Here is a 26000-nt window from a genome sequence, read left to right as displayed (position 1 = left end):
TATATACATCCTTGTATTTCAAGTTAAAGTTAAAGGTATAAAAACCAGTCAAGTTAAATAAAGAAGAATCCGAATACTTAAAAATGCTTTATTTATTTTTTAACATAATTAATGTTCTGAGTATTTTAATAGTATTTGTACATTAATAAAATTATTATTTTCTAATCTTCTTCTAATAACTTTTTAATCATATAAGGATAAACAACAATGTGAGCTCTTTTACCAACTATGAGACCTTGATGACTGAATGGTTCCATTTGAATAAAATAAGAGTCCTTCATGTTGGGTAAGTTATTAAGCAACCATTTTATATCCTGAAATGTTTTAAAATATCAACTAAGACAATAAATGAATGAATAATGATGATGATTTTGAATAATAGTTATTAATTATTAGATAAGATTAAATTAGGAGGGGGGCTTCAAAGCGCTTGTACAAGGCATCCCACTTTTTTGGGAAACTCACGCAAAGAAAAATGATTAAAAATAGTTATTTGGTACATTTTTTTATCGGTCAGCCAAGCACGTTGCCTGTACAGCAGTCACATGTACGTAAATATCCAAGCAGACACATTATCATCTTTATATACTACACTGACCTTAGTTGGTTTGATTTGTATTGCGACAGATTTTTAAATTACACTTTTTGTGTGCTTTAAGTTATGAGCCTGGATAGTGCATAGAATAACTATTCTATGAAATGACAGCTTGATAACAACTTTTGGACCAGTATTTCAGGAGTTATTGACATGTTTGTACCTCGGTGAGAGGAAGAGTACGGCCGAGAGATGTTTAATGATATAAAAAGCAACACAAATCCTCACCTCCAGTCATTACTTTTAATTGTCAATAATTTCTGAAATACTGGTAAAAATGTTATGGAACAGTTATTTTATTATTTACATCATTAACTTATAAATAAAGTAGATAGTTATAATTAATTAGCTCATTTATTAATCCCATTTTTACTATCATAATAAATTTAAATAACAAAAACCCAGCACAGGGGGGTCGCGGCACAGTTGTGACGTGGTATAGTTGGAATCACTATCAAAAATAAACGCTTCGATGCAAATCTTTAGATAGTGTTTAATTTTAAAAAATTGGTGTTTTATTCCAAAAGCTACTTGATCTGCTGGTTCCTCATTAATATCTCGATTAAGATATAAAGATAAAGTATGTCGAATGAAAAAGGGTTTATTAAAAAATATTATTTCTCATAAAAAAATTGTGTGGATCCATAAACTTTTCAAATAAATAATAAAATCAAGAATTTTCACACGAAAATAGCATTCGGTAGCAATTTTCGCCGTGAAGACAAGTCCAGAGGTCAAATTTTTTTTTTCAAATTAGAGTATATTACATTAGCTTTAATTTAAGCTTTAATATATAAAAGTGTCAGACCTTCCGAAACACTTTCAAAAGTTATGTTGAAAAAGTAAATTTTTTGTGAAAAAGTTGTCATTTTAAATCCCCTTCTGTGGGCAGGTTTAGTGTCAGATTTACAAAAAAAATATACCAAATGATAAGTAAAGACATCAAGCATCTATATAAAAAAATTTATATTGATATGTTCATTTTTGAAAAAGTTAGAGCATTATTAAGTTAAAAATATAAAAAAAAATGATTTTACAAAAATCGTAATTTTTTATTAACTTTGATGTCAACTTTCACCACGAAGACAAGTCCCAGAGGTCAAATTTTTTTTTTCAAATTAAAGTATATTACATAAGCTTCAATTTAAGATATATATTAAAGTGTCAGACCTTCCGGAACACTTTCAAAAGTTAAGTTGAAAAAGTTCTACTTTCTATATGCATTTTTTATATTTGAAGTCCCCTCATATATAGGGAAATAGTCTGATTTAAAAAAAAAGTATGTCGAATGAAAGATCTATATAAATACTACTCCTCATGAAAAAATTGTACTGATCCATACATTTTTTAAAAAGTTATAGCATAATAAATTTAAAAATGTAAAATACAAAATCGAAAATTTTCACACAAAAATAGCATTTGGTAGCCATTTTCACCATGAAAATTTTTTTTTTTCATAATAAAGTATATTACATTAGCTTTAATTTAAAATATATATAAAAGTGTCAGACTTTCCGGAACATTTTCAAAAGTTAAGTTAAAAAAGTTAATTTTTTGTGAAAAAGTTGTCATTTTAAATCCCCCCCTGTTGGTAGAAAAAAGGTCAAATTTACAAAAAAATAAACTAAATAATAGGTAAAGACATCAAGCATCTATAAAAAAAAAATTATATTGATATGTTCATTTTTGAAAAAGTTACGGCAGTTTTTAGTAAAAAAAATTGAAAAAATTTCGAAAATTAGCGATTTTTAAATTTGTAATTTTTTTGGAGGTTTCCTCCATTTACGGGGAACGAGGGAAATTTTTTCGATTTTGAAGGGTAATATCTTCGACTAGATACGATTTGTGATCTTTTGACGTATCGTTGAAAGAAATCCGTTCGGTGAGAGCTGAGAAAAAGTGGTAACAGACACAAAAAAAAAACACATCATAGTAAAACCAATACCTTCTCAGCTTCGCATCGAAGCTAAAATTGTCCATTAAGGAAAATGAATATTGGAGAAATGAATCAGTGAAAAGAATTTAGGGAAAATGGCCAGTCGGGAAATTTGCTTGTAATTTATTTTTATAATGCATACTCCTCCCGTACAACATAACCACTTGACGTATTAAAACGCTGTAGCTCATAAAATAATCGCCCTAAAGCTGTTTATAACCCATTTAATTTTTTTGCAAGGACATTACTAAAAAAGAGCATTTTCAAATTTTGAAAAACTAAAATTATAAAAATTTAAATATTTATTTAAAATTGGTTTATTAGAGACAAATAATAAAATGTGCTTTTAGCGTAGTCATAAACTGTAAAAATTTATATAAAAAAAAGTAATGCAAAATATTTTCTGAGTCATAGTTTATTAAAAATGTCATAACCATGATATACCATGATAAGAAATTTGATAAGGCAATTATTACTTATAACTCTCATTCAAAAGTATAAGTCATTTTCATGGAAAAAGTTACACACCTCCAAATTATAGTAATCACGAAAAGATAGTGTTTTCTTCTGTCCTTTTCTCAATACGTATTTCAATGTTTAATACCGTAAAATGATACATGAAATTCAAATTTTCACAAACTTTAAAATGCTACAGAATATTTACTACTGAATATCAATAAGATATTTTTTTATTAAAATTTTTCTTAAAATGTACTCTACAAAATAGCTATCTTAGATTTTTTTTTACATTTTATTTAAAATTTAAAAATAATTAATATTTTTAATAAAATGTTAAAAAATTAATTATTGAGATATAGCTATAGACCTAACGTATAACTGTTATTTAAAAAAAAAATCAGCTAAAAATATTAACTGGATCAAAAGTTATTTAAGNTTTAAAAAAAAAATCAGCTAAAAATATTAACTGATTCAAAAGTTATTAAAGTTGTCAGTGAGTGGTGGGCCACCCTGTATATGTCTCCTTTTGAAATGTAAAGTTGATATCCTTATATTCAAGTTATATTCATTATTAAATTTTGTTAAATTATCCCTAACTACCATCAGCCAGTAGAAATTTGTATTAATTAACTTCAAAACTTATCTAAATTATTTTTATTTTTCGATTAAATAGATAGTTCATGATAAAATATCACCTTATATATTATTTTTTATTAACATTTTATTTTATTCTATAATATTTTATGATAACTGATGAATATCATAATTCACACAGAAAAATGATAAGGGGAGTGTTACGACTGTGGACTGTATTTTAATTATTACGAGAATAATATTACTTAGGTCGCTTAACTATGAACTAATAAAATGAACTTTTCTATATGTGAATAGTGAGGCATTTATTAGGAGACTGGTTTTTCTCCGCTGAGTAAAACCGATCGTTCGCTTATCACAATGATAATAATAATAAAAAAAATCATAATAATACTCATACAATAGAGCACGCCGCAACATACCGCCGGCCTTGAAGAATTGTCTTCAAAACGATATACAAGTATAAAACATAGGTAGTAGTTAACAGTATTATAAAAAAAAATATAGATAAACATAGATATAGAAAATAAAAAAAAAACAATAAATAACACATTATATCCCATAAACTACAAATATCTAAACCAAATAATTACAAAAAATCAACTAAATATAAATGTATAAAAAAAATTTTTTTTTACAAATGAATATAAATTGCAAATTAATTTTCTTCGATTGGCAAAGGACACAAAAACCTAACTCCTCGGTGAAAAGAGCCATTCATGGTTTTGACGTCGGCAACTCGAATGACACCGTCATTTCCAGTTACTACATTTACGACACGACCAAGTCGCCACTTTAAAGACGGAATATTATCGTCCTTGAGAAGCACAATGGTTTCTACTTTTATCTTAGGTCCTTTCTCACCAACCCATTTCGTTCTCTCCTGCAACTGCGCTAAATACTCCCGACTCCAGCGCTTCCATAAATTTTGAGAATATTGAGAAACACGCCTCCAACGTGTTAACCGGTTACTTGATATGNATGTTAACCAGTTACTTGATATGTTCGTTTGATCCGGTTCAGGTAAAGCAATTAAAGAATTACCAATGAGAAAATGACCAGGAGTGAGAGGAGACAAGTCGCTTGGATCAGAGGATAGAATCGTTAATGGGCGACTATTTAAGCATGCTAATTACAGTAAGTAGCTCCTCATAAAATAAATGGGCATCTCCCAAAACCCTACGTAATAAATATTTCATCGACTTTACTCCAGCTTCCCACAGACCCCCAAAATGCGGTGAGCGCGCAGGAATAAACTTCCACTCCACTTCGTTTTCAGACAACATATTATTAATTTTGCTTTGATGTTCTTTAGTTTGAGATTATTCATACCATTCTTTAAGTTGACGATTTGACCCGATAAAGTTTGAGGCGTTATCAGAGTACAAAGTTTTACTTTTTCCGCGTCTATCAAAAAACCGATTTAAAGCACGTAAGAAAGCATCGGTACTTAAATCACTGACCAACTCAAAATGCACCGCATGTGTCGCAAAAAAAATAAATATACACACATAGGCTTTAGTAACCTGTGAATTTTTCCTTAATCCTGTTTTTAACAAAAATGGACCACAGAAATCTATACCTGTGGCTAAAAAAGCTCGACCCGGAGACAGGCGGTCCCTTGGTAGATCTCCCATGATCGGTTGCACCACTTGAGGGTTGTGACGAAAACAAACAACACATCTATTAACGATAAATCGTGCGAGGTTTCGACCGTTAATAGGCCAATAATTTAATCGAACAGACGCTAATAACGCTTGTGGGCCACTATGCATTAACTTGATATGTTCCTCTCTAAATAACAATTTGGTAAACGAATAATGTGACGGTAATACCATAGGATTCCGTTGAAACACTGAAATATCGTCTGCGTTTTTTAAACGCCCGCCCATGCGTAGCAAATTGTTTTCATCCAAAAATGGTCTCAGACGATATAATTTACTTGCCTTTGAGATCTCCTTTCCTTTTTTCAATTGCATTATTTCGCTTAGAAATGATCGACCTTGAACCAACTTAACTAAACATAACCTCGCTGCGTTTCTTTCTATCGCACTTACAAAGCCATTTCGCTTAGAAGTATGAAATATATTTTTCTTTTTGTAAAAATTATCTAATGCGTTATTTTTAAATCTTAAACAATAAGCCACAACGCGCAATAATTTGTTGAACGAGGAGAACTTTGATAGTAACTGAAACTCTTCGTCGGTGGAACACACAGCACTTATAGAAGATTTAAATTCCGGCATTTCTTCTAATTTACTGCCAATCTCTTCTTTTGGTGTATTTGGCCATTGCTTTTCATTTAACAAAAGCCAACTAGGCCCGTGCCACCACAATGACATGGTGTTCAACTCAGATACGCGACATCCACGCGATATTATGTCGGCTGGATTACCTTTGCCGTTAACGTGATACCAGTCTGACGGAGCGGTCAATTCTTGTATTTCACCGACACGGTGTGCTATAAACGTTTTCCATTGACGCGAAAGGGACGATATCCAAGACAATACAACCTTTGAATCAGACCAGTAAAATTTTTTATTTATAGGTAATAATAACTTAGGAATAATTTTGTCACCTAAACGCGCAAGTAATACGGCAGCACACAATTCTAATCTCGGTAGAGATAATTCTTTTAAAGGAGCTACTTTACTTTTAGCGCTGATTAAATTACTATAATTATTACCATATTCGTCGGAACACCTTAGATATAGACAACAACCATAAGCATTTATACTAGCATCGGCAAAACCATGCACTTCAATGTTTATCATTCTATTTTTCATTGTAATTTGTCGTGGTATTTTTAAATCATTTAACGCGTTCAAATCAGTTTTATAGTTTAACCATTCTTTACGGATTACATCACTTACTGGCTCATTCCATGTAATACGTTCCTTCCATAGACTTTGTAATATTAATTTAGCCTTTATAATTACTGGTCCGATCAGCCCTAACGGGTCATAAATTCGAGCAATTTCCGATAAAATATTACGCTTGGAGAGAATCTCGGCAGTTAAACTTTTATTTATCTCGATTTTGTACTGTAACATATCTTTATGCGAGTCCCAGCACAAACCTAGTATTTTTGTTATCGAATTATTTATATCAGGTAATTGGGTCAAATTCTCTTCAATGCCATTCACACTATTAATCAACAACGATTCATTCGACGGCCATTTACCTAATTCAAGACCGGCTGCTGATAGTATTTCGATAAGATCGTCACGTAATTCAGCAGTTGCCGCCTGCGATACGTCACCACTCAAAAAATCATCCATATAAAAATCGCGACTTATAGCGGCGGCCGCACTGGGAAACCTGTTTTGTTCAGTTATCGACAATATCTTTAAGCAACCAGTGGCAATATACGAAGCAGGTACCGTTCCATAAGAAAGAATATTTAAACGGTATACGCTTATCGGTTCATTTTCTTCTTCTCTCCATAGAATACGCTGATAATCCCGATGTTTATTTACGACTAATATTTGTCGGTACATTTTTTTTATATCGGCGGTTAAAACATAATTATGAGTTCTAAATCGCGTTAATATATAAATTAAGTCTTCCTGAACCGTTGGCCCTTTTAACAAAGTGTCATTTAAACTAATTCCACTTTCGGTTTTTGTTGAAGCGTCAAATACTACACGTAATTTGGTAGTAATACTATTTTCATTATATACACCATGATGTGGTAAATAGCAAATTTTTCCCNGTACACCATGATGTGGTAAATAACAAATTTTTCCCGGTATATCTGTTGATTTGAACACTACCCTTTCCATGTGATTCAAATTCTCGTACTCTCTCATAAATTTGACATATCTTCGTTTTAGTCCTGGATCCCTACGAAATCTTTTTTCCATGGACAGTAATCTTCTTTTTGCAATTTCATAAGATTCACCCAACTGGTTTACATTTTCCTTGAACGGCAGGTGTACAATAAAACGTCCCGTGACATCTCTAATTACCGTTTTTTCAAATATTTTTTTACATGCCTTTTCTTCAGCCGTGTATGGAACCACAAGATTACATTCTTCGATGTGCCAAAACTGCTGTATTAAATTTTCTAAAACTCCAACATTTATTGAATCCTCTACAGAAACAACACATGATGTCGATTTATTAGGCATGCTAGTACTAGGTATGGCACCCGATACAACAAAACTAAACTCAGTTTCTTGGTAAATAAGTCCCTTATCTGCAATTTTAAACTGTTGTTTACCGATTAAATTGAAAAAATGGCTAGCTCCTATTAAAATATCAACTGGTTGCGGCACTTTATATAATGGGTCCGCTAAGGTAACTCCAGCGGGTGTGTTTTTATCATCTCCGATTTTCTTCATAGGCAAATCCCCCGTTATCTTTGGCACCACCAATAATCGAGTGAATAGTTGAAAGTCACTATTACGCGATTTTATTTTTAATTCAACCGTTGACGAAATACTTTGGGTCGTTTGCCCTATACCACAAACCATATGATTAATTTTTTGTCTTTTTAACCGTAAACTATTAGCTAACTCTACCGTAATAAAGTTATTCATTGATGCTGAGTCAAGGAGCACCCTTGCTACGGACGTTTGGCTAATGGAATTGCTGACTTGTACTAATGCTGTCGCTAATAAAACTTGATCTAATGTATTAGATACATGTGCGGTGGTCGAAATAGTAGTTGCTGTCTCACTTGAATTATTTTCTGTTTGGATTTCAGGCCGATTGGATACTACACTTTTATTTAAATGCAACAACGTAAATTGGGGATTATTACACTTCAGACAATATCTATCAAAACATTTTATTTTATCGTGTTTTCGTAAACAAATTTTACACAGGCCTATTGTGTTCACTTTAGATATGCGCTCGGCTACCGATAACGCAGTAAACGATGGACACTTATATATTGTATGCCGCTGATTACAAACATAACATTTAATCGCGGTAGTTATCAGAGTATTTGACTGAGTCATTAATTTACGATGATTGTTCGCATGTTTTATAAAACTACTTTTCCGGTCAACAATTGATAAATAATTATTACTGCATTGCGAAGATTCTATGGATTCCATTATCTGAAAACGTTCGCCTAAAAATGTTGTTAATTCCTTAACAGTTGGTACTTTATCCTTGGATGATTTTATCTCCCACGACTTCAGCGTTTCTCGATCCAGCTTTGAACACACTATGTGCAACAGTAAAGGGCCCCAATCTCCTGGGTTTTCGCCTAAAGTTTCTAAACCTTTCATATTACCATTGACATCGTCTATTAACATACGTAATCTTCTGGCAGAACTATCTTGTAACGGTTCTAACTCGACAATATTTCGGACGTGTCCTTGAACTAACACATTTTTATTATTATAACGTTCAATTAATGTAGTCCAAGCGGCCTCATAGTTTGCATCCGTTGTTTCAATGCATCTAATACTACTAGCTGCTTCTCCATTTAATGATGACTTTAAATAAAAGAATTTTTGAACTGGCGTTATCTCCGCATTAAAATGTACTAGGCGTTGAAACATATCAAAAAAGGCTGACCAATCTTCATATTTGCCACTAAAAGTTGGTATATTTAATGCAGCTAAATTAATTGTCGATTGCGTCGAAGTAGTTCCTGTATTTTGCGCTGTTTGTACAAGACCTTGCTGAATTATAGGGTTTAATACTTTCTCTGCCTCCGCTACTGCTTTAAAATAAGTATCCTCAAACTCTATCCGATATGGAAAATTCTCATTATTATTTTTTACTTCAACTGCCTCGTCTTCCATGGCAGACTGGACCTGTTGAAATTCATTCCACGTATCTTCTAACTTTTCTCTACGTATCCTAAGTTGATATTAATCGACAGCTTCCCCATGTATAAAAGTCACAAATCGCGTTAAAGTAGCTTTTAATTGACCTCTTCTTACTGTAAGTGGCGCTGAATCATTTGTAGGGGCCATTATAGAGAAACGAAGCAAATCGATGATTACCCCCTGACCTTACTTACCTACTACTTTTATCGCTACTATACATATACCGATAATAAATTTACTATTCCGACTGTTTATCAGTGCGGTCTAACATACTACTAATAATAAATACTATTATATATAATAATAAATACTATTGCAATTTCCCCTGATTTTTCTCTTTTTTTTTTACAACAAACGCTATTATTAAATAACCAAACAAAAGCGTACTTAACGAATAGGGAATTCTTTTTTTTTTTGTAATATATAACGATACTTAGGAAAATAATGTAATTCTGTTACCTTGACAATATTTTCTCTCTTCTAGCAGTTTTTTCTCGAAAGAAAATGTTCGAAATGGACGGGTTGGTCACCTAATTATCCAAACTTGATACTTGACGAATACGAATTATCCCGTCTACGACTCCCTCACTATAATATTACGATTATAATAACACTTATTTGTCAAATATACACGATATTACACGATGTACTAAAATNTAAATATACACGAATAGTAACCACGATATTACACGATGTACTAAAATATTATTTAGTACCACGAAAATATGATATAATCGTATTTAAGACGCACTTTACATAAACTGATCCAGCCCGAAGGACCAAATGTTACGACTGTGGACTGTATTTTAATTATTACGAGAATAATATTACTTAGGTCGCTTAACTATGAATTAATAAAACGAACTTTTCTATATGTGAATAGTGAGGCATTTATTAGGAGACTGGTTTTTCTCCGCTGAGTAAAACCGATCGTCCGCTCATCACAATGATAATAATAATAAAAAAAATCATAATAATACTCATACAATAGAGCACGCCGCAACAGGGAGGAACAACTGTTGTTCGGAGGACCTAATTACCCTACTTTGTGGTTGCCTTTATGTTAGTCTTAGTTAGATTCATTATTAATTAATTAATGAATGTATTACTGAAGGCGATGTGACGATATCATCCTTTGAGTAGATAATAATTGAAGGTGCAGTTACTTTTGTAATATTATATTCGGGAACAATTGAAGAATTGTAATGTTTTAAATTACCATATGGCCCATAATCGTATTTTTGAAATCGACCTAATAATAAAGTCAAATATTATTATTATTAATGTTTTTGGAATTTGTTGGCCTATTTAAAGACTATTATTTATAAAATTTAATAAATTTATTTAACAACTATTGAACTTGAATTATATGGCTAACCCTGTTTCAATTTGAATAACGTAAAATAAAATGGAACATTAACAATATCGGTTATCTTTTTTAAAATTACTAACAGTTTAACTATTCTCAAACACGTACTATGAAGGGAAAAGAAGTTATGGGGCTAGAGCATTGAGATTTAAGGGTTTAAAATTATTTATTACAAAATACCATGTACTATAAAACTAGCGTAATCGTGGGTAGATAAAGTTGTTATACTCCACATTTTCAAAATAATTATATAGTGAAAATACATTTTTTTCGTTTAGAGAGGTAAATAAAAAATTTTCTTATGTATATCCCCCTCCAGACGAAACCCTAATTACGCCACTGAAATATAAAGTTTTAATTATACCTACGTTACAGGAACTACATCTAATTTTGAAAACTGCCTCTGTCAATATTTTAATCAAAGTTTGATTATATTATAGAATATTTTGATATACCTGATATCACTGATTGAAACACGTGAACAACATATTTTGAAGAAACTGGTTGGGGATAAGTTCTCACAAAATCGGCAATAACATTCTAGTATAACACAAGTATGATTTTAGTTCATTGTAACAAGTAATAATATTGATTTATAATATAAAAATTATCATTATTGTAATAAGGAATATGAGTATAGAAGTATCAAATAAAAATACTCAATTTTTAATTGATTTATCCATAGCCATGAACATGTTTATGGATACGATTCTACACATGCCGCATTTGTAGAATTTCACATCAGTTATGCTAAAATAAACTAACTTTATTTTATGTAGGATATGAGGAAACTTATTAATTTGTGTATTTGATAATAATAAAAACTATTACTATTATTTCTAAAAACCTAGTGTTTAACCTTTTGTAATCTTAGGCATCTTAGGTGCAACTAGAATAACAGTTTTGAGGTTACTAATTATATTTTTCCCCTATTTCAGAAATTACTTGAATATATCAATATTTTTATGAATTAAAAAAAAATTCTAGGTGCTGTTTCGTCAACAGGGATTAAACAGGGGTTAAGCCTCCCCTAACCGACCAGTAGTGACTATGATAATTATATTACTATAAAAATCTGGTTAGTTCTTTAGATTTACGGGGACCAGTGCAAAAATATTTGTGATTATAATCTATGATATTTTTTTACAAGTGCGAAATACTAATTAATTAATTAAATAGAGCATGTCGTATTTTTTTTAATTAAAAAAATACTAGGCCCAGGAATTGACTTTAATGTTCTCTTTAAGTGTGGCCCTAATGTAAATATAAATTAATTAATAGCTATGTATTAATCTAAATTTAATACTGATATATAAAATATAATATTAAATATTTAAATTTCTTACATAATCTAAAGACACATTAATTCCTTGATAAAAATTCATAATAGCTACACAACTATAGCGAAAAAAAGGATTTTTACATAACTTTCCTAAAAAATAATTATCTGTATCTTGAGCGAAAATAATATATTTGTACCTCTTTAGATATTGCTAAAACAAACATAATGTAATTATATAAAAATTTTTGATGAAATAGTTTTATTTTAATTAAAAATTTCTATTTAGTATTATAATAATATTTTCACTGTAATTATAATTTTGCATAAGTTAAATATTATTAACATATTTAAATTTTTTGTAAAATTCTTAAATCGTAATAAAATGTAGTTAAAAAAATTAAAAATCTATATATCTGTTTTTGGTATAAATATTTCAAATATTGATAGAATAATAAATAGTATAAATATTATAATAATAGTATAAAATATTGATTAGTATAATAAAACTAGACGTATAAACAGTTTATGGTTTTATGGTTTTAACAAAAATACATAATACAAGTAATTAAAAAAAACCCAGCACAGGGGGGTCGCGGCACAGTGATGACCAGGTATAGTTGGATCGAGTATAATGATATCTGACAGCGATTAAAATCACTATCAAAAAAAACGCTTCGATGCAAATCTTTAGATAGTGTTTAATTTTAAAAAATTGGTTGATTATTCCAAGATCACATGATCTTGGAATAATGATCTGCTACATGATCTGCTAGTTCCTTATTAATAAAATGATTAAGATAAAGTATGTCGAATTAAAAAGGGATTATTAAAAAATATTATTTTTCATAAAAAAATTATGTTGATCCATAAACTTTTCAATAAATTATATCATTATAAAGTTAAAAATGTAAAAAATAAAATCGAGAATTTTCACACAATAATAGCATTTATATAATCATTTTGAAAATCTGTGTACATCCCTTTTAAGGTATATAAAAATAAAATAAAATACAAAACCCAGATTTAAAACACAATATTAGCATATTTTTGAATACAGTGACTATTTTAACCGTGAAGACAAAATAAAGTCCAAAATTTTTATTTTGCATAATAAAGTACATTACATTAGCTTCAATTTAAGATATATATAAAAGTGTCAGACTTTCCGGAACATTTTTAAAAGTCAAGTTGAAAAATTAATTTTTTGTGAAAAATATATAAAATTATATAAAAAATATAATATCAGATATAAAAAAAAATATACCAAATGAAAGGTAATGATATCATGCATCTATATAAAAATTATATTATTTAGTTATTTTTAAAAAAGTTATAGCAATTTTAAGTAATAAAAATTCGAAAATTAGCGATTTTTAAATTTTAAATTTTTTTGGTGGTTTCCTCCATTTACGGGGAACAGGTGAATATTTTTCAATTTTTGAGGGTAATGTCTTCGATTAGATACTATTTGTGATCTTTTGACGTATCATTGAAAGAAATCGGTTCGGTGAGAGCTGAGAAAAAGTGGTAACAGACACAAAAAAAAAAAACTCATCTTAGTAAAGCCAATACCTTCTCAGCTTCGCATCGAAGCTAAAAACCCAATACAGTGCGGTCTTGGCACAGTGGACTAGGGTCATAGAAGGGGAAGCGGTATAGTTAGAACAATTATAGAATATATCTGACAGTGATTAACATGACAATCACAATAAAACAATTCCATGTGAATCCCTTAAATTTTATATTGAATGTAGTCCATGATTTATTTATTTATATAACATGAATGGGAAAACATTTCTTTTTATAAATATTATTCATGACAATTAACACTACAAAAAAAAAAATTACAAATTATTAAATAATATCACTATTGATAAATAATATCCATAATAAATAAACTGTACATAAGAAAAAACCAAAACAAAATGAAATAAGTACAAAAATTTAAAATTAATAGTAAATGTATGGGTTGGTAAAATATTATTTTAAAATTCATCAAAATAGCGAACTGTAGTATAAATTTTTGTATCATCAGTAAATAATAAAATCTTAGTGTCATTGTCAAAGGAAAGAAGGCAAATTATTTATAAAAATAAGAAACAATAACGAACGCAAATGAGAGCCTTGAGGTACACCTAAAAAAACAATAAATTCTTCGAAATATATTTGATAACTTGTTGCGTGCGATCATAAATATGAGATTCAATCCACTTTAAAAATTTACCATGAATACCATAACTTATGCCATTTAACTAACAAAAGTCTATGATAAACTTTTTCAAATGCTTTTTTAAAGTCAACGTATGTGCAATCAATTTATTGGCCCTTATTAATACCATTTAAAATATCGGTGTGAAATATAAGATTATATGAACTATTGAATGTGTTTGATAGAAATCTATATTGATAGTTAAAAAATTGTTTTTCATTAAAGCAGAAAATATATTAGTAATTAAGGCGTCAACAATTTTGGGTATAATTGACATCTTTGAAATAGAGCTTATAATTACAAACATTAGAATTATTACCTGTTTTATGTAATGAAATAAAATAAGACATTTTCCAAAAAGTAGGAAACAATGATCAATTAAATGAATACAATAAAGGTTTAACTAGAACATAGCATAGTTTTTTAGGAAAATAGAGGGAATGTAGTCAGGACCAACTCCACAGTATATATTTAAATTTTCTTTTAATGCTTTATAAGCCCATTAATTGCCATAGCGTCCTTCTCCAAAGGATTTAACCATTGATACACCGGGTCGGGTAGTTAGTTCTTCGCCCAAAAGAGGGATGGCGACACCATTTACCGAATTGTACTCTTGCTCAACAAATGAAGCCGCCCATGACCGTGTTTCGAACCAGAGACAGAGCGCGTCAAACACTGTTGCATTACCGACTCGGTCATACCGTCTCTCTTGGAAGTGAATTCAATATACGCAACAAATAAAGTAGTAACTCATTTTTTCTCACTTTTCGGGATATCGAAAATTACTCTGTGATCATTACTATATGTTTATCAATTTTCTTATTAGTTTAATTCCGATTCAATTCAAATTTGTCAATATTTTAATGAAAGTCATTACAAGAAGACTAAAACCTAAATTCAAATATTTTATTTGTATTTGTCTCCATTGTGCCGCGACCCCACTGTACTGATTCACGTTTTTAAAGTTGAGTTTAAGTGTTATTTTTAAAAAAAGCTGAATTTAATCAAATAATTTTATAAGAAAGTAAAGAATATTATCTTTGCGCATTATGAGTAAATATAAAACGAAAAAATTGCTGTGATATAAGAAACACAACAATATCTTGAAAATTCGCTACAAATACTAGAATTTTTATTAATGTAGTACTTATTGTCTTATATATAACTTATTATCTAAAGAATCAGTGTTTTTTAGAAAAATGTATTATTACTTTTTTATTAATTACAATAGCCCATTTTCTTTTTAGAATTAATTTATTTTATATATTCTATAATATTTTTTTTTATATCTAGATAATAATTACTTGGAATAATAATTCTAAATATTTTTGAATTTCATAAATTAATTCAGTTATTACTACTACTAGTAGTCTTTTAATTTAAAAAGATCTATTTTCGCAAATTCATGTTTGGCTCAATTGCAAAGTATTAAAATTACAAGTAATAAAATTTCACTTACTATTACAGGATAATTAATTATCAATCTTCGATATGGCTTTATACTTAACATGTGTCCATTTCTTGCAGCTGGTGCTATCATTAAAATTTTTCGAATTTTAGCGTTGTATTCGGGTCTTTCTGATAAACCTATAAGTGTTATTCCTGCTCCCATAGAAACTCCCACAACGTCTACCTTCGAAAAGTTTGTATGTTTTAAGACAAAATCAACAGTAGCTGGAAAATCGTAAATGCCAAGTTCATGAATACTGAAAAAATAGTTTTTTATTTCTTGAATCATTACTTGAGTAAAAATGTAAGTTAATTAAATTATTTTTATTTAAATCTCATTTACCTGTAGTTCCAGTTCATCTGAGATAGATGACGCATTTTATTAGATATGCCCATAGCTCTATAATTAGAGAGCCATACATCAAATCCAGCATCAGCTAAACTGAATGCTAGAAAAAAAAATTTTTGATATCATAATATAATATATGTTTATATATTATTTAATCATTACAGTTCAAACATTTGAGAGATTTGAACCATTATTTTGCAAGAAAAAAGTATTTTACTTATCTGTCAATTACAATTAAAATGAAAATTTAAAAATAATGATTTTCTTGTGAGGTACTAAAATGTTATATATATTCTTTTACAAAAAAATAAAACTTAATGTATAATCATATTTACAATATAAGAAATTAGGTTCGAAGATTTTACAAGCTGAGCTATTTAGAAAATCTAAGTGAGTCGCTCTAAATTGAGACTGGTAAGAAATATGATACATTTAAATTATTCCATTTTAACTTTTAAAATTAAAATATATAAATTGTTTATAGGTTGAGGGTGTATAAATTTTTTATTGAAATATTTTCAATATGGATTTTTTTTTTTTAAATCAATGTAACATTAAGCTAATATACAATACGGTTTCTCATAAATGTTTATAGACTAAGAATTTGTCAAAGGAAGGGCTACTTATTTTTGTATCAATATTTGGTTTCATTGTCCGACTAATCAAGGTCGGTTAGGTTGGGAGATAACTTGATCATGGCGCTGCATTTTTTTGTATCCCATGTCTAACATAAATGATTATTAGCCCTATGCCTTGCAAATTAATAATCCTTGTCATCAGCGAAGGCGCAAGGGGTGTAGCTAATTTACATAAAATTGAATTGTTTCATGTAAAATACACTTGCATTGGTAGAGCTTGGGCCGGCGCACTGCCTGCTTTCAACGTACCATAAAATTTATATCTTTTATATTGTAAAATATATTTTTTAAATTACCCATTGAGATGTTAGTGATTACATAGGGAATTGAACTACTAAGTAAAGGGCACATGAGAATTACTGGCTTTCCAATAGTTCCATTAAATCGTTTTCCGTGGGGTATTCTTTCCATACCGAGTAAAGCTCCGTCTTCTGTTTGGAGTTGATAAACTTCTATAGGATATCCATAGGAAATTATTTTATCCGTCTAAATATAAAATAACATTTTATTTAAAAAATAAAAATCTAATTACTTATCTGTTATTTGAATATTTATACATTCAATTGTATACTCTAGACGTTTACAAACGTTTGAAAACAATGAACTTGTTTTCAAATAAAACTTTTTTTTTTTTTAAGAATGTGAATATGAGTAAAAAAAATATATTTAACCGTTTCTGATATTTTGAAATTTGCTATTAAATCATTAAATTTTATGGATGTTAAATTGCACTAAATTAATACTTTTATATGTATATATAATTCGGACACAGTTTAACACAATGTGAATAACGTATCCTTGTGTTGAAATACTCGAATGAATATTTTTTATATAATTTATAATAATAATAATTTTCTTGAAATTTTAAACTTACGGTTGTTAAAGACAAAACAAGATCTTCTATACATAAAAAGGTTAAAAATATTAATAAAAAACAACGAATTACTAACATTGCTACACTTAAGAATTTAATTATTATAATCTAAAAAATATTTAAGTGAAATATAATATTGTAACACAAAGATAGTTGTATTGATTTATAAAACTGTTTGTAGTTTTTTCATTGTCCACATAAAAAAAATAATTCAGAAAAATTCATAATTTTATTTTTAACTCTAATACTTGCATTTAATTTTGAAATTCATTAGCTTACTCAGCAACATTTAGACGCCTATTTTCTTTATGATCAAATAATATACAGTATATTATTTAAAAATCAATAATTATTATATGCAACATTTCTAATAGAGGCGGTCTTCTTAAAAATTTTTTCTAGAGAGGTGTAGAATACAAACTTGCAGGCTCATCTTATTGTAATCAATATTTTAGCTTCAAGCTGAAAATATATTGTTTATGCTATGTGATTTTTCTGTCTGTCACCCGGTCTTCGAAACTTTTATTAGTCTAATATTGCCAAATTAAATATCAAAAAATCCCGAATAGCTCTTTTTAAAGACATTACCCTAAAATTTGTTTAAAATATCTCAATTATTGCTTATTTTGAAATCGGGTAGAATTAACTTCTTTCTAACGAATTAATTTATACGAACTTAAGGATTGTAATATATCAGACAATGTCCATACTTTTTTAGAAAATAAAACTGATAACCTAAATAAAAAGGAGTTTAAATAATGCCATGTGATTCAACAATTTTTTTTTTTTCAATTTTTGAACAATATTCTTAAAAAGAGCTGAAAAGAAAATATAACTTAAAAAATGAACATTCAGTATGTTTTAATTTTAACAGAGGAATACCGATTTTAAAAATCGTAATTTGTTTTGTTATTTATTTACTAGGCTTCGCCTATCTGGGGCTCCGCCCCGGGCTGTAATCATAAGTAGACCACTGATTCCGGATGGAGTACCCGGCTACGCCGGTCACGATAAATGTTTTACAGAAAAAATATTACATCAGAATCAGTTTAACAAAAATATATTAAAAATTTAATTATTTAAATCAGGAAAATTCAAAAAAAGAAAATAGTAAAATGTATTGGGTATAAGGTTGACGTTTGTTACTGAGGTATTCACTTGGGGCGTATTTAGAAATCATTGTAGATGGGTATTTCATTTTTTTTACTTTGGTAAACATACTATAGAAATTTTTTTGGCTAAAAATCAAAGTGATGATCAAAATAAGGTTATCAGAACCATATTTCTTAGAAGTAGCATAAAAAATATTGATGGCGCTGATTCAAGGGGGGCAACCGCCCATATTACCCTTAAATACGTCCTTAGTATACACAATAATTATTGATATTCTAATTATACTAATTGTATTAAAAACTATAGAATAATTTCAAACAAAATCGGCCGGTTATTATATTCCTAGGACTATGTAAAACAGTCGATTTTGATAAGAATATTGATTACTATGATTTGACGTTAGACAGTATAGTTGTCATAAATGGATCCCAATTTTTACAATAAACCAATAGTTTTATACATCAAATATAAGATAAATAAGATAACAAAAAAAGATCAAAACGAAAAATGTACATTTGAACAAAAAGCTGATTATAAGCCCAAAGTATATGTTATAACAATGAACATGATTAAATAAAACAAAAAAAATTGTATTATGAACATATTTAAAAGAAACACTCTATAAATAAGCGCAAAAATGAGATAAACTCATTCAAATCATGCGCGTTGACTTAAAAAAAAAAAAGTTCGTAGATCGGTACAGAATGAATGGATTGAATTAATTTTTTTATGATATAATATGCTTAACACTATAACACTATTTTTTTTAAAAAAATTAAATCAAATTTAAAGTAATAAAAAATATGCTCTTTTCTAATCTATGATGTGACACTTATTATTTATTTAAAATAATAAATAAATTAAATAATTACTAGGCTCCACCTAGCCCCAGCTAGTTTGTTAATGGGGTTATCCCTTTAGGCGTATTCAAAAAATATTTTAGGAGGGTATATGATATTATTTTGCTTTGTTAAACATGCTATAAAATTTTTTTTGTTAAAAATCAAAGTGTTGATCTAAAAAAAGGACATTAGGTCCTTATTTCATAGAAGTTGTCTAAAAAAATATTGATAGCGCTGGTTCAAGGGGGCCTATATCTCTCTTAAATACACTCCTGGTAAACACAAATATTATTAATATTCTAATTATAAAAATAATTGTGTTTATATTACAGAATAATTACAAAAATACCCAGCACAGGGGGATCGCGGCACAGTGGTGACGTGGCATAGTTGGATCAATTATAATATCTGACAGTGATTAAAATCACAATAAAACACCCAGCACAGTGGGGACGCGACATAGTGGAGACGTTGCATAGTTGGGTCCAGTATAGATTTAATCTGACAGTGATTAAAATCACTATCATAAGAAACGCTCCGATGCAAATCTGTAGATAATGTTTAATTTTAAAAAATTGATGGATAATTACAAAAGCAACATTAATTTCTATTTCCTTAATTATACCCATTATATATTATATAATTTTTTAAATTAATTGTTTTCAAATTATTATTGATTTTGATTTTTAATATGTTAAAAGAAATCATGTAGAACCTACTTTTTTTTGTCCTTTACAGTGAAAGTTTTGGATCAAGTATTATGATATCTGACAGTGACTAAAATCACTATCAAAAAAAACGCTTCGATGCAAATCTTTAGATAGTGTTTAATTTTGAAAAATCTGTGGATTATTCCAAAAGCAAAATAATCTGCTAGTTTCTTAATAATATCCTGATTAAGATAAAGTATGTCGAATAAAAAAGGGATTATTAAAAAATATTATTTCTCATTAAAAAATTATGTTGATCCATACACTTTTCAATAAGTTATAGCATAATAAAGTTAAAAATGTAAAATACAAAATCGAAAATTTTCACACAAAAATAGCATTCGGTAGCCAATTTCACCCTGAAGACAAAATAAAATCCGAAATTTTTTTTTTGCATAATAAAGTAAATTACATTAGCTTTAATTTAAGATATATATAAAAGTGTCAGACTTTCCGAAACAATTTCAAAAGTTAATTTTTTGTGAAAAGTTGTCATTTTGAAACCCTGTGGGCTGGTAAAGGGTTAAATTTAAAAAATATATATACCATATGATAGATAAATATATCAATCAACTATAGAAAAAAAAATTATATTGATATGTTCATTTTTAAAAAAGTTACGGCAGTTTTTAGTAAAAAAAATTGAAAAAATGTTGAAAATTAGCGATTTTTAAATTTGTAATTTTTTTGGAGGTTTCCTTCATTTACGGGGAACGAGGGTTTTTTTTCAATTTTTGAGGGTAATGTCTTCGACTAGATACGATTTGTGATCTTTTGACGTATCATTGAAAGAAATATATTTTACAGTATAAAAGATATAAATTTATTGTATGTTGAAAACAGGCGCTCACGGCAGTGCGCCGGGCCAAGTTCCACCAATGCAATTGTAGTTTTCATTAAACATATCAGTTTTATGTAAATTAGCCCCACCCATTGTGCTTTTACTGATGACATGGGTTATTACTTTGCAAGACACAGGGCTAACAATGATTTATGTTATGGAACATATTTTCTTACTAAATTCAATTTAGAGTGGCTCACTTAGATTTTCTAGATGTCTCCGCATGTAAAATCTTTGAACCTAATTTTAGCTTTGATGCGAAGCTAGACTCGTGTATAAAGAAGAAAGATAAATACAAAGTAAGAATAGGTACTTGAAATTTTGGACCATTAACTGGTAGAAGTAGAGAATATGTAGAATTATTGAAAAGGATAAAAGTTAACATTTGTTGTGTACAGGAAACTGAGTGGAAAGGAGAGAAATCGAGGGAAATAGGTGAAGGTTATAAAAAAATATATACTCAGATAAGTCTAGTATAATTAATGGTATAAGAATAATGATGGATGAGGAATTGAAAAGTAAAGTAGTTGAAGTAGCCAGGAAAAGTGACTGAATGTAATAAATGCCTATGCACCACAAGAGGATGTGATAAAATAGACAAGGAAGTATTTGGTGAGAGATGGATGAGGTGATACAAGGGATACCTGGCAATGAGAATACGGTAATATGAATGGACATGTAGGTAATAAGAGGAGAGGATATGAAAGAGTACATGGAGGGTATAGTTTTAGTAGGAATAATAAGGCTGGAGAAAGAATCCTGGATTTCGCAGTATCGTATGATCTTGCTATAGTTAATACTTACTTTAGAAAGAGAGAAGAACATTATATAACATATAAGAGTGGGGGAATAGATCGCAGATCGATTATTTTTTGTGGAAGAAAGAGAGCGTAAAGCGATTAAAAGATTGCAAAGTTATACCAAGCGAGAGTGTAACTACACAATATAGATTGATTGTAATGGAGTTGTGGTGTACCGGAAAAAGAATAAACAAAAATAAAAAAAACACGGGGGAAAATCGAACATCTGGTGGTGGAAATTGATAGGAGGAAATGAAAAAGAGTTTGTAAAGACGGTAAAAGAGAAGACGGTGTGGAATGTCGAGGGAGACATAAATGATGTATGGAATATATTTGCTAGTTGTGTTAAGAATATTGTAAAGGAGATTGTTGATGAGAGTAAGAGTAGAATGCCAGGAACACAAGGAAACCTGGTGGTGGGATAAGGACGTTCAAAAAATCATAGAAAGTAAGAAAAAGCAATTTAAAGTATGGCAGAAGAGCAAAAGGAGAGAAGATTGGACGAAGTATAAACGCTTATGCAAAGAAGCCAAGTGTACAGTAAGTAAGGTGAAGTATGATGAAGAGTTTAAGAAGAGGTATGATGAGTTATATGATAGGCTAGGAACAAAGGAAGGCGAGAAAAAAATGTATAGATTAGCAAAAGTAAGAGAGAAAAGGTCTAAAGATTATCATTATATAAGGTGTATAAAATGTGTTGATAATAAGGTATTCTCGAGTGATGATGATGTGAAAAAAGTATTTTTAAAAATTACTAAATGAGGAGTACCCAAAAGATACGTTAGAGGATATCTCGTTGAATAAGAGACTGGTAGATTTAATAAGTGAGAAAGAGGTATGGGAGGCTGTGGCATCAATGAAAAAGAATAAAGTAATAGGACCCGATGAAGTGCCAGTAGAAGTATGAAAAATATTAGGCAGTGTTGGCATAAGGTGGTTGAAGGAACTTTTAAATAAAATCTTATTAGAAGGGATAATTACAAATAAATGGAGGAATAGTATTGTGGTGCCGATATTTAAAGGTGATATACAGAAAGGTGGAATTAATAGAGGTATAAAGCTTATGAGTCATAGTATGAAAATTTGGAAAAAGGTAATAGATAAGAAAATAAGAAGTGAGATATTGGTATCTAAAAACCAGTTTAGATTTATGCCTGCTAAATCAACAATGGAGCCAGTATTTTGTGTGAGGCAACTAATAGAAAAGTTTAGGGAAAAGAAGAAAAAGCTGTGTATGGTATTTATAGATTTGGAGAAAGCATATGTTAGAGTACCGAGAGAGGTTTTAAAGTGGGCATTAATGAGAAAAGGGGTCCTGAAAAGGTACATTAATATAATAGAAGATATGTATGATATATATGTTTATGCACTTGTACCAGGGTAAAAGGCGTAGGAGGAGTATCAGAAGGATTTCGAGAAAGAGTAGGATTGCACCAAGGTTCTTCTATTAGCCCTTACTTATTTTCTATAATGATGCATGAAATTACTAGAAAAATAGAGGTGCCATGGAGCATGTTGTTTGCTGACGATACAGTATTAATAAGAGAAAATATTAAATTAATCAACGGCTAGAGGTGTAGAGATCAGCTCTTGAAGAAAAAGGTTTAATAATATTAGGAGATTTTCTAATCGTCTTCTAAAAACTTTTTAATTATATATAAATAAACAACAATTTGAGTTCTTTTACCAATTATGAGACCCTGATGACTGACTGGTTCTTTTTGAATAAAATAAGAGTTCTTCATATTGGGTAAGTTATTAAGGAACCATTTTATATCCTGAAATGTTGTTTTTAAAATATCAACTAAGACAATAAATCAATGAATAATAATGATGATTTTGAATAGACAATTTTGACAATAATGACAACGATTTTTGATGAAGACAATTTTAGAATGAGTCTTTGTTAGTGTATTGAAATTAAGGGTGATAATGAGGTACAATACGTTAGTGTACTGTATACAAAACCCGTATAACAAAATTAGAAAAGAGATGTAACGTTCTAAAAATAATATTTTCGTTATTTTTTAATTCTTCCCACTGTGATCCGGCGTAAAATAATTCGATTCAGGGGATCGCCAAAGAAACTAATTAGTTATTGGCGCTAAACTCCTTATTTTTATAAAGTAATATATTTTAGATATATAATTAGTTAATGTAATACAAATATTTTATGTTATAAACATAAAATATTATAAACAATTCTTGTAAATTACATAAATTTCATTAGTGAAATGTAAATTTAATTACATAGTGAACCATAATACGAACAAAATCTAATGTCTGTGTCTAATCTAAAATCTATGAATTTATAGTTTGTTAAATAATTTAAATATTCGAAGCACAATGGATAATAATTCATAATTTAACTGGTAAAATAAAAACCATTAATCGTTCAAATATTATTTATTTTATTATTATTGAAAAATTAAATTTAGATTTTTATTAATTTTAATGAAAACAGTTTTAAGTCATTTTGATAATTCATATATATATATATATATTATAGATCAAAAAACCTTTCTTCTTGCCGCTCTTGATAATCAGTTATCATATTGTAGTCCGAACTAAATTGTTCGAACGACCAAAAAACCTTAAGTTTATGCTTAAATATATTTATAACATATTCTAAAAATATATTAAATCTTTCAAAGCTATCATTCAAGCCTATGCTGTCAGAGATATTTTGAAAATCTTCTATTTTTTCTTTTTTTTCTTTGCTTATTTGTACTAATTTCATTAGTGTATTAGTTTTCTCAATTGAATTCATGTTATATATTTCGTTATTTACTTCTATTTTTAATATTTCAAAAGACTCAACTCTAAATGACTTTTCTATCATGTATTCAACCGTTCCGATGTTACTATTATTTACATGATCATAGTCTTCAAAGTGTTTTCCTGGTTTATTTAATAACATATCTGGGAAATTTGAAAAATCAGGAATTAACAAATTAAATGTATACCAATTATGTCGCAAGAAATTACGCATTTCTTTATTATACTGAACCATAATTTTTCCATCCTTATTTCTTAAATACATTAGATACTTTCTAATTAAATGTAAAGTTACGACTCTAAAAATGTTAAAAATTTTATCATGATAAACTCTAATTTTAAAAATCCATATATCAAACCAATAATAATTCTTTGCGGCTTGACATGCAATATTAATATCTTTGATAATGTCTTCGTAAGTTTTCTCACTTTGTTCACCGAAATCCATTATTATAGTTTTCAACATATCTGTATTTTGAATAATATCGTGAAGATAAATTATCTTAAGAGAAACCCAATCTTCTACTTCTTCACCGTGCAGTAAAATATTATTAATATTACTTCTACTTACCATTACTGTCTTTACTTTTTCTATTATTGAAATCTTCTCTTTTTTTTCTAGTGCGTAAAATTCAGCTGTTAAATTGTATTTATTATTTTTTCGACAGTATTTAGTTGTATAAAACGATAAAGATTTCTTCATATTTTCTAGAATTCTCGTAACATGTATTTTCTTCGATAATATATTGTCTTTCGTTTGGTTTTTTATATAAATAGCAAACATGTACATTTTCCAAAAAGGTTGTAAATAATGTGTCAGAACATCTACCTTTAGTTTTTCAGCTAGCATTTGTTGAATAATTGATTCATTCAACAATAAATGATTGTATTCATAAGTAGTATCATATTCTATTAAGGATTGAATAGAGTTTATGTATTGTAAAAAATTATATAAATCACCGCAATAAAGATCGTTGTAGATAACATGTGGTTTGGTATGATATACAAATGCTGGTTCATCTTCGTCGTATATCATATCTACCAGATCATTTAATTCCGTTTCAAACATTTCGGGATTAGTATTATAAGAAAATCCAGTATCAAGATTGAATGCTACTCTTACTTCTTCTGCTTCTTTAAGTTCATCAACAATTCCTGTTGCCTCTCTAAAGTAACTACAAGTGATAAATTGTATATTACAAAATATCCCAAAGATGATTGTTAACACACAATATTGATAAAAAATCATTATTAGTCTCTCTATTAATAAATAATAAACTTCTTAAATGGAGTACTTATTCAAAACTACACTACAATAAATTTTAGATATTTTAATGCATGATTTTATTTATATAAACATTTATTATACT

At 28.8% G+C, this 26000-nt stretch overlaps 2 protein-coding genes across 3 annotated transcripts in view; both read right to left on the bottom strand.

Moving 5' to 3' along the window:
* LOC126894830 (uncharacterized) overlaps nt 1-25956 on the bottom strand; it is a 30853-nt gene extending 4897 nt beyond the window's left edge. Inside the window, exon 1 of the mRNA XM_050666124.1 lies at nt 24704-25956. Within this exon, the coding sequence (XP_050522081.1) occupies nt 24704-25879 (1176 nt within the window). The 5' untranslated portion in view covers nt 25880-25956. The remainder of the gene's footprint in view (nt 1-24703) is intronic.
* Nucleotides 75-17745, bottom strand: LOC126894831 (gastric triacylglycerol lipase-like). 2 transcript variants are annotated; one of them, XM_050666125.1, is made up of 8 exons: nt 17547-17745; nt 16969-17158; nt 16029-16134; nt 15696-15942; nt 12092-12238; nt 11201-11285; nt 10486-10628; nt 75-314 (listed from the first exon to the last, which is right to left on the bottom strand). In XM_050666125.1, exons 1-8 carry the CDS (start codon nt 17622-17624, stop codon nt 162-164), a joined length of 1149 nt encoding a protein of 382 aa, XP_050522082.1. In that variant the 5' UTR covers nt 17625-17745; the 3' UTR covers nt 75-161. The 2 variants fall into 2 exon arrangements, with proteins under 2 accessions (XP_050522082.1, XP_050522083.1); XM_050666126.1 differs by lacking the exon at nt 12092-12238.
* Nucleotides 25957-26000: the final 44 nt, after the last annotated feature.

This window comes from Daktulosphaira vitifoliae, unplaced genomic scaffold (genome assembly GCF_025091365.1).
Source record: "Daktulosphaira vitifoliae isolate Bord-2020 unplaced genomic scaffold, ASM2509136v1 Scaffold_1, whole genome shotgun sequence".
Taxonomy (NCBI): Eukaryota; Metazoa; Arthropoda; class Insecta; order Hemiptera; family Phylloxeridae; genus Daktulosphaira; species Daktulosphaira vitifoliae.
The sequence above is the reverse complement of the archived record's forward strand: the minus strand, read 5'-3'. Positions and strand labels throughout refer to the sequence as shown.